Here is a 12,849-nt window from a genome sequence, read left to right on the forward strand (position 1 = left end):
GCTGCAAGTGGCTAATACATAACATATTGTTGTAAAGGAAGCAAATACAAGTAGTGATACCACAATATGAAAATACTCTGTTACAAGTAAAAGTCCTGTATTCAAACGTATAAATACAGAAATGTATGGAGGTACCATCAGCAAAATGTATTTAAGTATCAAAAGTAAATGTTCTCATTACTAATAATTATATTATTGGATTATTATGATGCATGTTGGAGCTGATCAAGGTGGAAATTATTGAAATATTTTTATGTAACAATTGGGTATCTTAATATAACATATTTTAGAAGACAATCATATGTTTTGTACATAAAAAATGAACATAAAATCTTAATCTGCAATAACAGTGTGAATACCCAAACTAGTACAACTGCCTCAAAACTGCACATTCAGCACTATGAATGTACTTTTCACAACTATATGTAATATTTAATTGCAAATAAAAAAATCTAACTCAATTTCAGAAAGTTAATTTAAAAAAAAGGTGAGGGGTTAATAAAAAGTATGGACTATTTTTTAACCTCAAATAATTGTATTTCAGTCTGTCCAGATTCACTGTCTGATTTCATAATCCCAACTCGCTGATAAAATCTAGCAGTGGAAATGATTTCAAATCCATGGCACAGACTTGCCACAGGGTAGGTATACGCTGTGACTGGCACCTCTACTGCTGTTAATATGCCTTATCTGCCCTGATACTGGACAGAAGGAAACTTTTTTTTTTGTCTGTTGCACCATAATACTTTCTGCTGGTTCCTTTCTTTCCACAGACTTCCAAACGTGCACCTCTTCAATAGTTATGTTTTATTTGTTTAAAACAGGTTAGTTAAATGTCTGCGTCAGAGCACAGAGACTTCACATAGCATCTGGTTGAGATTTTATAGTGACAGATGAATGTCATGTGTGGCTGTTTCTTTGTTTAGGTGGTGAAATATTGTTTTTTAACACACAGACAGCAAAGAACACTTCAAGCATCATATGAATAGCTGGCATATTTTTGAGAAAGTGGCCAAATCCTACTTTCTCACATACTGTAATCAGATTGCAAATCAAAGATTTCAGTCTTGCAACATGTATTTTATTCTTTACTTAGATAACAGTAGAGATATATCTGTACAAAAACACCCTATTATTACAAGTAAAAGTCCTGCATGCATTCACGTGTAATTTAAATGTTGTATGTGGTTGAGGTGGAGTTAATCATTAACTCCTACTCATTGAACATCTCCCTCCACTCAAAAATGTGTTTTTCCTCTTGTTATTTCAGTTGGATGTTTCACTGTGCAGGATGACGTACGTGCAGTTTGACACAAGAAAACAATTTTCACATTCATCTGTTGAAACTGGAAAATTTCTCTTTGCCCGTTGAAAATCCAATTTTAAGGGCATGGTTTGTGACATCACTGCTGGTTTTGAAGCCAATCCTGGTCCTGTATTCAAAGTGTGATGTGTGATGGTGAAAACTTATAGACTCCGGTGTACACTGGGAACAGACTTTACTTTGAAGCAGGAGACATATTTTGTCCAACAGTTAAACTCGTAAAATGTAATTAATTTACATTTTCATAGATTAAGGCATTTTTAATGAGGTATATAGAGTACAATATTGCTCCCTGATAATGCAGTGGAGTACGAGGTAGTTTAAAATGTTAAAATGGAAATGTCCAACCTCACCACAGCAATACTCAGGCGTACTTGAGTAAATGTACTTAGTGCAGTGTATCAGTGCAGAATAAATATAACAACACTGATAAATTAGTGGATTTTATCCCAGTTTCACATAAAAATACAATTTGTTTTCTAAACCAGGAGGTGGCACTGCTTGACTAAATCTGCTAAAGTCAATTTTTTTTATTTTTTTGGAAGCAACAAAGTTAATCTAAGATATGAGATTTGATAAAAGTGTGCTTTCTTCTCTTGTGCAGTGTGACAGGGCTAAAAACATTTAAAAAAAACGTGGCTGAACCATGTGTTGGGGTTGGGGGATGTAAAAGCACCTGAAGGCAGTGTTTTTAAACCCCTCCCACCGGGTCATTGTAAATCACCTGACCTTCTGTGTCAACAGCAGTCAACAACACACAGCAGCCACCGTTCCTGCACAGCACCGAGGACCGAAATCAACCGTGAGTAGCGTTCAATACATCGACAGTGACAGTGTGTTAATAATGGTGTTAATGTGCAGTGTTAAGATCATGATCGGGCAACGTTAAGTGCTATCGATTAACGTAAAAAATAACAGCACATCTTTTACCGTCAGCGTACAGACAGCTAACAAAGCTACGAGCTAAACTAGCAGTCAGGCTTTTTGCAGAATCGTCGGAAAACAACAACCGGACGACTCTGTATACTTGAACTATATCTCAATAAATGGTAGCCAGCTAGGGAGGGAGCTAAGATTAAACGACAGCTTGCTTATGGCATAAAAACGGTGTGTCATGTTTGTAAGCTAAATGCTAGCGTTAGTTAATTAGTTTTTATGACTCGTAAAATGTGCAGCGCAGCAGCTGTAATGTTATCTGCGAGTAGGAAACATTATAGGAAATAAAACAAATGTTATTAATGTTCATGTTGATTGTCACGATTTTAAACGTTAATGTATCCACGGTAACATCGGTTGTAGTTTTTCTTTTTTTTTTCTTAATTGTTCGTAAATTAACAATCATCGACTTCCTGGTTTTTGAAGACGAAACATTTAAGGTGAGATTTCCTCATAGTGTGACTGTGTGATACTGATGCAGACACATTTGCTCAGGGTTGTTTTTATTTTATCAGGGTAATGTGGGACACTTTTTGCAATTCTGACTTGTTTAGCTTATTTACATATGAAACCAATACATTATAGTAACACTTAACATTATTATAAAATCCCTGAGACGTTTCCTTGTTAATTCAAAAGACAATTTTTGGACATTGTAGGCTACTCAAAAGGAACATACCACTTACAATTAGTACAATAAATAGATCTTTATTGTCGAAATTGGGATGCAACCCCTTATTAGTGCAAATTATGAAAGTCCAAAGATAAAAACATTAATATTAGGATGAAAAAAATAAAATAAAAAAACATAAATACCAAACACACACCTCACATACAACATGGCATTCAAGTTATTATACAGTCAACCAGATTATTGCACAGTCAGACACATTTTTCAAGCCTTCACTGCATCCGGTGACACTATTGCTCTCGGGTATAAACTGTTCTTCAACCTGTTTGTCCTGCATTTTATTGACCTGTATCTTCTGCCATCTGCCTTAATATTCCTAATGCCAAATCGTTTCAGATTTAGTAGATTTTATAATCTGGGACACTAGTTTTTAGGCTCAGAAATACTTTGATTTATACATAGCAGCCTTATCTGCCAAAACTTTCTGAAATGTGCATACCCATATTTGGTCATTTAATTTCGCCTACAGTTTTTAGGTTAAAATAGTAGGATGTATATTCCTGTGTAATTTTAAACAGTATAACTTACACAGTACGCATATACTAGTTAGCTTTTAAAATAATCTAATAGAAAAAGAGATAAATGCATTGGAGTTTAGATGTCCCACATTAGTCAATGTCCCATATTACCCTAATACACCCTACTGATGCAGACACATTTGCTCAGGCTTGTTAACCCGCTGGTTAACCTTTTATATTTTATTATTAATCTCTATTCTATCTTGATATCATTTAGGAGGAATCCTCGTGTATGCAATGGTGTCAAGAAACAACAACAATACGTAAAAACAATATTAGGTAAAATACAATAAAAATAATGAAATAAAACAAATACAAGCAAACAGATAAGATTACAGTGAAACATTTGCAATCAATTAAAACAGGGTCTGAGATAAGGCCTTTAAACAGCTGTAGTGGTGGTAAAAACAAATACATTTAATTTTAAGGCCTTTTGCTTAAAGGCAGATTGCTCCAAGTTTAAGGTGCATTATAAGAAGATGACATTTTTCCTGTTTCAGCTTTGATTAATGGAGAATAGAGCAACAACATGTGACTGTGACTTCAGGGTTAAAAGTGATTTAAATATAAGGTTGGCAGTAATTGTAACAAAGTTTTCTATATTGATAAAAAAAAAAACTGATCTCTCCTCACTTCCGGGGATGGCCAGCCAACCTTTTGGTACAGTGGTGGGTGCTGTCGGGATTGTTGGTTATAAACCTTAAGGATGAGTGGTACGCAGCATCCAGTGAATTCAATGTAGAAATAGCTGTTCTTCCATAAATGACATCCCTATAATCCGAAACAGATAAAAAATAGTGATTAAACTAAGCACATTGTTTTTAACTCATATCTATGTTGCAGTCTAATAATGCAGTCAGAAAGAAAAATCTCTTCAATATATATATAACTTTCTAATTAAATGATGGCACTCTCATAATCCCAAACTCCTCTGATAGAGACTAGCAGTGGAGATGTCATTTGCTCAGTCTTGTTGCAGGTATTAGAACAGATTTTTTTAGGTACACCCAGTTAACAATACTGCAGTCTAGTAAACACAGGGCTCAGCAATAAATCCTGCTTTCATATGTTGCATCATCTCATTGATCATTTTAGACACTGTTGCTAGTTTGTGCTGCTGTTTCTGATGTTTAATCCAACCAGTCTATCTAAAGTGAGCAAAGCTTACCATTAGTTCCCAGTTACATGTACCTTACTACCAGCTGAGTGCATATCCCAGTGCATAACAATATAAACACTTCACTAATACACATGGTTGAACATTTGATGTCCTGTCTGTTTCACTGAGCTATTTTCGTCATCCAAAATGAAAGCGTTTGTGTTTCCATGGTTCTTTGCTTAAAGGTTGGAGTGCTGTGTTGTGGTTTAAAGAGCTTTTGTTATTTGGCCTTATTTACTGCTGTTCATTCCAGTCTCGACAGGCAGGCTGCTGGTTTGCAGAGCTATCTTTGACCACTGGTGCTGTAGCTTGAGCCGATGTGTTTGGGGCCATAACATTACCAGGGAGTAAATCATATCATTCTCCAGTCAAAAACTCTCAAATGTTGCGAGCAGTGGATACTTCCCCTAGCACTTTGACTCACTTGAGAGAAAAATGTAAAAAAAGAAAAGAAAAAGAACTTGACTCTGCACTTTGTGTTGGATTAATGAATGTATCATAATTGTGAGCAATCTCAGTGTATCTTTTATAACTCTTGGGAACACCCTGCTTCCTTAGCACTGCTCCTTGCTCCTCAGAAGTGTCATATTCATGTGACAGAGTTCATAGTCCCAAAGATAGGCACTATGACTTTAATACCAAGTCCAGAGAGCAGCGTGGTGGCAAGTTTTAGTGTTTACAGACGCACCGTCACGTGTGCTCCATCAGCAAATGCAAAATGCTGCCGCACCACCCCACCAAGCCTTGTTATTCAACAGACAGAGAGCTTGCGAATCCTTTTAAAAGTCTGCACTGCAAGCTGTAAACTTAATGCCTTGCCTTGTCATCGGGTGGAGGGAATAATAAAAGATGCATTTGTTAGCACGTTCCTAACTGTAGTGCAATAATATAATTTTTTTGTATATCTCACGTTCATATCACAACAGATGGACTCCAGGTCTCGCAGACTTCCCTTTTGTCTGTCCAGCTCAAGGTCGTCCTACACGCCCAGTCCAACAGTCTCCTCCTCGTCTCTTGCCTCCAGCAGTAGGTTGTACAGTAGGGAGCCGGTGCTGAGCAATGACCGCTTCCCGAGGGCATCGTCAGCTTACAAAACAGACCTGGACCAACAGGTAGGCTGCCTGCACAGCCTTCAGGCTTATAGAACAGACATGGCTGAAGGCAATGCATTCCTGCTTTATACTCTATGAATTTACCACTCCCCTGGTTTTATCAAAAAAGGTCTCTTATAGTTTCACATTAGATTCATTTTACTTTTTTTTAATCATTTTTCTGTAGGTTGACTATCACCTGGAATAGTGTTGCATTTAAGGTTGATAAAGGAGTCAAAATGTTCCAAGGCAAACCCATCATGAGCAATATCAATAACTGAATTTATTAGGCTGGAGTCCATGTTATTCAATATGTCTCTGTGTTTCTATTTCCCCGGAGCGTTTAGTCATCAGCCCCTCTAGAGTATTCCAGAGAGGACTTTCAAGTAAGCTCTTTTCTCGCAGGCTCCCTCAGGTACATTAGCTAACTACGTGTATCAGTGGTGCAACAGAAGACACTTTGGAGATCTTTTTATAGGGCAGCCCAGATTCCTTGGCACATATCGTGTGTATTTCAGTCCTGCTGCTTGTCAAGGCCCGCCTCAAAAGATAGTATTACCATCGACCATATATAAAGATAGACAACATGCCGGTTCCCCAGAAGGGAAGGCAAAGTATCTCTATCGCTCCCTGGTGGCTGGCTGCAGTATCGATCATTAACCCTTAATCACCTTCATGTTAGCGGATGGGACATGGACCAAACTATGATTCTTATCACAGTGATGTATGTTCAAGTGATTATTTTTCTGATAAGTTTGTTTTTAAGTATTTATTCTGTTTTATCAAAAAGAGGGTGTGGCTTCGTGATTGACAGCCACCCTCAAACCAGACATGGCAGATAAGCCAAGTGACCGCAGCTGTGTCTGATTGAAGACTCCAATGCACTTTTACATTCGTGGTTCATTATCAGCTGTAGGTGCTAGTTACCGACTGGTGTTGGTTAGTTTAGCTCCATTGCAGGGTCTTGGTGGCTGGATGGTTGGAAGTCTGGTTGAGGGAGTGTTTCCTGTAGGCCACATGTGTGTGTGTATTGCTGTCATATGTTTAAATTGTGTGTTTTTTTGTAGGGGGGTACCAATAAAATGTTTAAGTTAAAAAAATCTTCATTATAACAATTGAAGTGCATGTTTTATCTCATCAATGGTACAAAACACAAAAGATATTAAGTTCAGTATTATATGTGAAAGAAAGTATCAAATCATCCTGTTTAAGAACCTGGAACCATAAAATATTTAGCTTGAAAAGACTAAAAGACTCAGCTAACTACCAAAGAAGTTAGTGATTCATTTTCTGTTGATTGACTTATCTACTAGTCTCTCTATTTGAGATTTTATACAAACAAAATTGTATCCCATTCATTAAATAATTTCTCCACAGCACCTCCAGTGTTCAAGCTGTACAGGACACCTCCTTTTTGTTTACTTAAAGATGGTTTAAGTAAACAAGTGTTTGCTTTTTAAAAACCGAGTACCAACTAAAGTCTTGTGTTCCTTTTTTTTTTTTAAAGAATTCTCGTCTCCTGAGCTCATCCAGAGACTACAGCAGCTCTGACAGTCGCTCCAGCAGCTGGAAGTTGCCCTCCACTCTGACATCCTCCACCAGATCTTATGACCGCCCGTGGGCTGAATCCTCTCTCAGCAGCAGAAGCAAACTGGTACTGAAGCTTCACTTTGTCACACGTTAATAGCAAAGAAAACACATCCTGGTTATATGTATATTCTAAGACAGATTTTAGGGTAAAGTTTAGAGGAATATTTCTGAATGATCTCATTGAAATCTAACTTTTTTTAAAAATGTCTGCCTTCATTTTTTACAGACTGATTCTGAGGCGAGGTTGGGGATGCGCACAGGTCTGTTGACCGCCACTGATGACGGAGAATCTAAAAGGGCCAAATTGTCATACACAAACAGAGGACTGTATTCAAGAACGGCCAGCAACTCAGTTACAGGATCCACCTATTCCAGTAGTGGGCTCAGCAGTAGCAGAGGTACATAACACAGGACTTGCAGGGATAATAAAAAAAAACATATATTATTTTGATTATTGTAATAAACGTTAAAAATCCATAAGGTTAAAAGAAGTAAAAGAAAACCTTAAGACCAAATTGATATGTAAAGATTTGACAGCTTTTGGACTGATGTTGGGTAGCCAGGTGTAGTTTAAGTTATTTCGTTCATCTTACTCCAGATATTAAATGTGCTAGAATTTGTGTGCTGGTAAAGTACTGTCTTGACCCATGGGAATATAGTGATGGGTGTAAAAGGAAAAAAAAAAAGTTTTCTCTGCCAGTGTTGGGAATACTTGGTAATGTCTGCTATCTTCTCCTAACAGGCACAGATGAAAAACACAGTGACAGGTATGATTCATCGTGGAGCTCGTGCCGTTTACTCTCACGTTCATCATCTTCCTCCTCAAAACCGCTGTCATCCAGGAGAGAGCTCGAGACAAAGAACGAACCCAGTCTCTCAGGTTTGGGAGAAAGAAGGATCAGGACTCCTGGATTGACTTCCTCATTGTGTAGGCACCTTTTTGTGATGTAAACACTTGTTTTAATGTATTTTTACACATGCACGAGTCTTACACAAACTGCTCTTCTCTTCCATGATTTCAGATCAGACAGATAGGGTCACTTCCACATATGCACAGGGAGCTCGGCCTAAAGAGACTACCTATTCTCCAACCTCCTCTTCTTCCTCTTCCTCTTCCTCCTCCTCCTCCTCCTCCTCTGCCAGGGAAAGCTCCCTAAGTCGCCACCTCTCATCTTCCTCCTCCTACCGATCTTCTCCTCTGACACGTGACTTCAGCAACAGAAGCACATCCCATTTCTTGAACGGCTCATCCAGCCTCCACTCATCTCAGGAACACACAGGAAACTCTGAACGCACCTCAAACATCTCCTCCTCTTACTCCTCCCACACCCCCTGGTATGCCACTCCTACAGCCAGACCAGAAGCCAAGCTCCCTCCAAGGCCGGCTCCTGAAGTTGGAGAACCAGAGGGCCGCCGTTCCACCCGACGCCTTCTCTCCCGTCTCTTTTCACGGCGCTCTAGCCAAGACTCTTCTAGCGGATCTTCTAGTGTTCGCTCCCTTGACGATGACACTCCATCAACTGGTGGAGAGTCTGTGGACAGTGATGAAGGAACCAAGATGTCGAGTGTGGAGCCTGACACTGGAAGCTCAGAGGCAACCCCGTCTGGCCTCAGGCATCGCAGAGTGGACCTCGCCCCTATCCAGGAAAACAACAATGATGGCTATCGTAGTAGCCTGGCCCGTGCCAGAATGGCACTGCAGAGAGAGTCTGGCGTAAGCAGTAGTGCTAACACCAGCAGTGGAGGAAGCAGCAGCTCTTCCTGGCTTTCTTCCTCCCTCCGGGGCCGCTGCCCCCCTCTCCTCGCTCGCCTCAGAAGACACGCCAGGGACGAGAGCACACACTCAGCTGCAGGCTTGGAGGAAAGCTACAGCCGTCCACAGCACTTACTGAGAAGGTGGGATGACCTCGAGCATAAAGTATCACAGGAGGATGATGACGAGGATGAGGAGGAGGAAGAAGAAGAAGAAGAGGTAGAAGGAGCAGTCGGTTTGGATGCCTTTGGTGCAGGTCGTCCCTGCAGACTCGAGGACGACACGCTACCTGAACTGGAGGATGCCTCAGTTGAAATCTCGCCACGTCACAGAGACGGCGTATTTGAAAACATTTCCGTGTCTAGGAGTCCATTGGGTGGAGTGGAGAGTCCTCTGGATGGGCAGAAAGAGAAACCCATCTCTACTAGGGATCAAGAAAAGCTTCGCAAGATTAAGGAGAGGTAATGGATTTTTATCTTTAATGCAAAATAGGCATTTATTATTACTTCTCTTCCTATTTGAAAACTGCTGAATATTAAAGGCATTTTGGTTAACATGCTTTTTTTCAATGAGTTCCTCAAAGTTCAATTGCCAAAAGACTAGCCCACAGAGTCCTGAGAGGAAGTCTTAAAAGTCAAAACAAGGGAAAATACCTGCTTGGGTGAATCATTGATGTTTACGGGGCTTTATTAACTTTAGCTTTACAATCTACTGCAGTATCAGTAATCTGTCAGATATAATCTTACAATGTAAGCAGCTCACCTGCTCACATTTCTGACAAATGTGCTGCAATCTATTTGTACTGGACCTGTTTTGGTAAATTAGTTAATATGTAGTTTTTATAAATTGACCTCCTCAGTTTGTCGACTTTGCACCTCCCTAGACCTACAGTATGTGAAGAAAACACATATATTGATTTATTTTCTTTTTCATCTTAGAAAATGTTCTCAGTATTTTCTTACAAAAACTGAACTTATTTTTAAGGAAGTAAGTTTTCATATATGCAACAGGAGATATAAAAAATAGTTACTGTAACTTCACCCTCTTGCAGACTGTTGCTGGAAGACTCTGATGAAGAAGAAGGGGATCTGTGCAGAATCTGCCAGATGGGGGAAGAATCGGCATCCAACCCTCTGATTCAGCCATGCCGCTGTACTGGCAGTCTGCAGTACGTCCACCAGGAATGCATTAAGAGGTGGCTTTGCTCCAAAATTGGCTCCGGTATGTACACACACTGATTTGGATGTGGCATTCACCAAAAGCATGTCTTTTCTTGTCAGGAAGGTCAGTGTATGTTTTTCTTTCTTTCTTTTTTTTCTCTCATACTGTTTTCCTTTTTAGGCACAAATCTGGAGGCCATCACAACGTGTGAACTCTGCAAGGAGAAGCTGCGTTTGAACATAGACAACTTTGACATTCAGGAGTTATACAGGACTCATGTACAGGTAAGTCACCCTTTTACATGCTGTAGTTAGAGAATTTGATTTCAAAATGTCCTGAAATCCTGCTCATAACACATAGCTTATTATAAGCAACACTGAACTGATTTTATTCTGTTTATGATGAATTCAAGTCACATGACTAATCGATTGACACTATCTAAAGAATCTAGACACCATCTCATCAAATATGTGATTAAAACTTTGTGTTCACGAGCTGTTCGGTGTGCTGAAAAGTCTCTTCTCGCTCCACAGTCAGAATATGATGAGTTCATCAGCAGCGGCCTCTATCTGGTGGTGCTGTTGCATTTCTGTGAGCAGCGGTTCTCTGATGTGCTGGGGGCAGTCGATGCAGCCGGGGTAAGCACACGCACACACGCACACACACCACACACTCCACACACATATTCTGTCGTGTTTCCATCACTTTAGAGGACATTGATTTACATTAATTTCCTGGAGACTTATCCTAACCACTACCACCTAATGCCTAATCCTAACCTTAACATAACACTAAACTAACCTGAATTTATAAGCAAGTCTTCACCCTAAAATTCATGATTTTAAAGGGACTTGCTTTTTGACCTCATTAGGGACCTCCCCTCCCCCCTCCAAATTGCTCTTTCTTAACAATAGCTGTAAAATCTATTTGTATTTTTTCAAGTCATATCTGTTTTTCTTCTGATTGTGTTGGTTGGAAATGTTAAAATGTGGAAGATTTGAAATTCTTCCCTCTCACACCCAGTTATTCAACCTGGTGCGAATTCTTCACGAACACATGGACAATCTTGAAAGTACGTTGCACAGTATTTCTCTCCAATGCTTATGTGTTTGGTTTTTTTACAGGCAGCTCTGATTTGCTGTTAAAAAGAATGCTTTCATTTGCCATTGCCTTATTCAGAGCTACCAACTTCTCTGTGCCCTCTAGTATACTTTTCCATTTTTAACATTGTGTGGCTACAGCATTTGACTTCCTGTCTCTTACTTGCAGTTCCCCATGGGGAAAGCGATGAGGAGGCACACGACAGCAGACCGTCTATTGAGTTTTCTGACCTGGACGACGATCTGGAAGAGGAGTACTAATGGTGTATGAGGGGGTAATAAGTGGGTCAGAGGATGGGAGGATAGGGGGCTACACTATGCCATATGGTCGCTCACCCAGTTTTCGCACATGCTTTGACATCATCATGTTCATCTGAAATGCGGTGGCAGTGCAGAAAACGCCAGGTGCACAGAAAACATGTCTTGCCTTTGTTGCAGGTGGCTTTTGCTGATATGCAAACTTGAACTGAATTAGTGCGTAAAAATATTTTGGTTGACCCCCCATTGTATTTCTGTGTCTATGAGAGTGCACTTTATTCAGTTATAATTAAATAAAAAAATGCAAGTCTTTTTAACCGTTATACCACAAGTGCTTTAATGTTTAAATGATAAAGACAAGGAGGTGAAATAGAACAGACAGTGACAAGTTGTGGTGGTGGAAAGATGGAGGCTTTTTGCGGAGAAAATATAAGAAGTGGCTGTTTTATTCCCTTTGTTGTCTGTTTTCCTCTGACTTTTCCTCCTGAGAATATGTTTAAAGAAAACGAGAACAAATTTTCTTCTTCTTTGTTTCAGTGTTGCAGTTTGAATTGCGTTATGTATGCACAAATATAGTTTAATGCTTTTAATTTTGGGAATAAAGATTGAATGCAAAGTAAATTTTTTCTGTTGGTCTAATTTATCACACTTCTCATTACCTCAGTGTTGTGTGTCAGTGTTGCAGGCTTGATACAGTTTTGATATTGATGTTTTGTAACTTCCTGACGTGACTCATTAATGTCAGATTTTACAGCAATATACCACAGACTTAAAAGGATAATCTACCCTAAAATGGAAAGTAAAAAGTGAATGATGGAAAAACTATGACAGGAACTAGTGATTTGACCTTGTGACAGTGACAACAGGAAACCAAAGTGTTTATATAAAACAGTTAGGATGTTTATCTCAAAGCATGAACACATGGATGTCACAGATTCAATGTCAACTTTGACAAGATCCTCAGTTGAACTTTAATACTGATTTACAGCTTTGAGTAGAGCTCTGCTGTTGAATATTTACTAAAGCAGCGTGCACTCTTTTTAGTGTGGATTTCCCTTTTAAAATACTTCACAACAACAAGGTGGGATTGTTTGTGGGCTTTGCTGGCTTAGTAGACCTAATGAAAATAGATTAGTAATTATAGTTTATAATATGTACTTTTGTATTCTGTAATGTACTTCTAAGTTAAAGTAAATGACAAAAAGCAAGCTTAAAACGGATAAATGGGGAACCCTAGTAGCCTTAAGGTTGAGGCATGTAATCACAAT

At 39.2% G+C, this 12,849-nt stretch overlaps 1 protein-coding gene across 1 annotated transcript; it reads left to right on the forward strand.

Annotated features, from left to right (window-relative positions):
* The first annotated feature begins 2,071 nt into the window (after positions 1-2,071).
* On the forward strand, positions 2,072-12,202 carry marchf7 (membrane-associated ring finger (C3HC4) 7). Its single transcript, XM_053322009.1, has 11 exons — positions 2,072-2,126; positions 5,555-5,740; positions 7,227-7,373; positions 7,536-7,707; positions 8,052-8,237; positions 8,332-9,523; positions 10,114-10,283; positions 10,404-10,507; positions 10,757-10,861; positions 11,247-11,295; positions 11,493-12,202. The coding sequence occupies exons 2-11, from the start codon at positions 5,555-5,557 to the stop codon at positions 11,582-11,584; spliced, it is 2,403 nt and encodes an 800-aa protein (XP_053177984.1). The 5' UTR covers positions 2,072-2,126; the 3' UTR covers positions 11,585-12,202.
* The last annotated feature ends 647 nt before the right edge of the window (positions 12,203-12,849 follow it).

This window comes from Scomber japonicus, chromosome 1 (assembly GCF_027409825.1).
Source record: "Scomber japonicus isolate fScoJap1 chromosome 1, fScoJap1.pri, whole genome shotgun sequence".
Lineage (NCBI taxonomy): Eukaryota > Metazoa > Chordata > Actinopteri > Scombriformes > Scombridae > Scomber > Scomber japonicus.

Bases quoted from the DNA above. Each gene is read 5' to 3' on its own strand.
- marchf7 (XM_053322009.1), top strand. From the start codon at position 5,555: ATGGACTCCAGGTCTCGCAGACTTCCCTTTTGTCTGTCCAGCTCAAGG. The intron at 10,508-10,756 runs GTAAGTCACCCT...CTCGCTCCACAG, and splicing joins TATACAGGACTCATGTACAG to TCAGAATATGATGAGTTCAT. The intron at 11,296-11,492 runs GTACGTTGCACA...TCTTACTTGCAG, and splicing joins ACACATGGACAATCTTGAAA to TTCCCCATGGGGAAAGCGAT.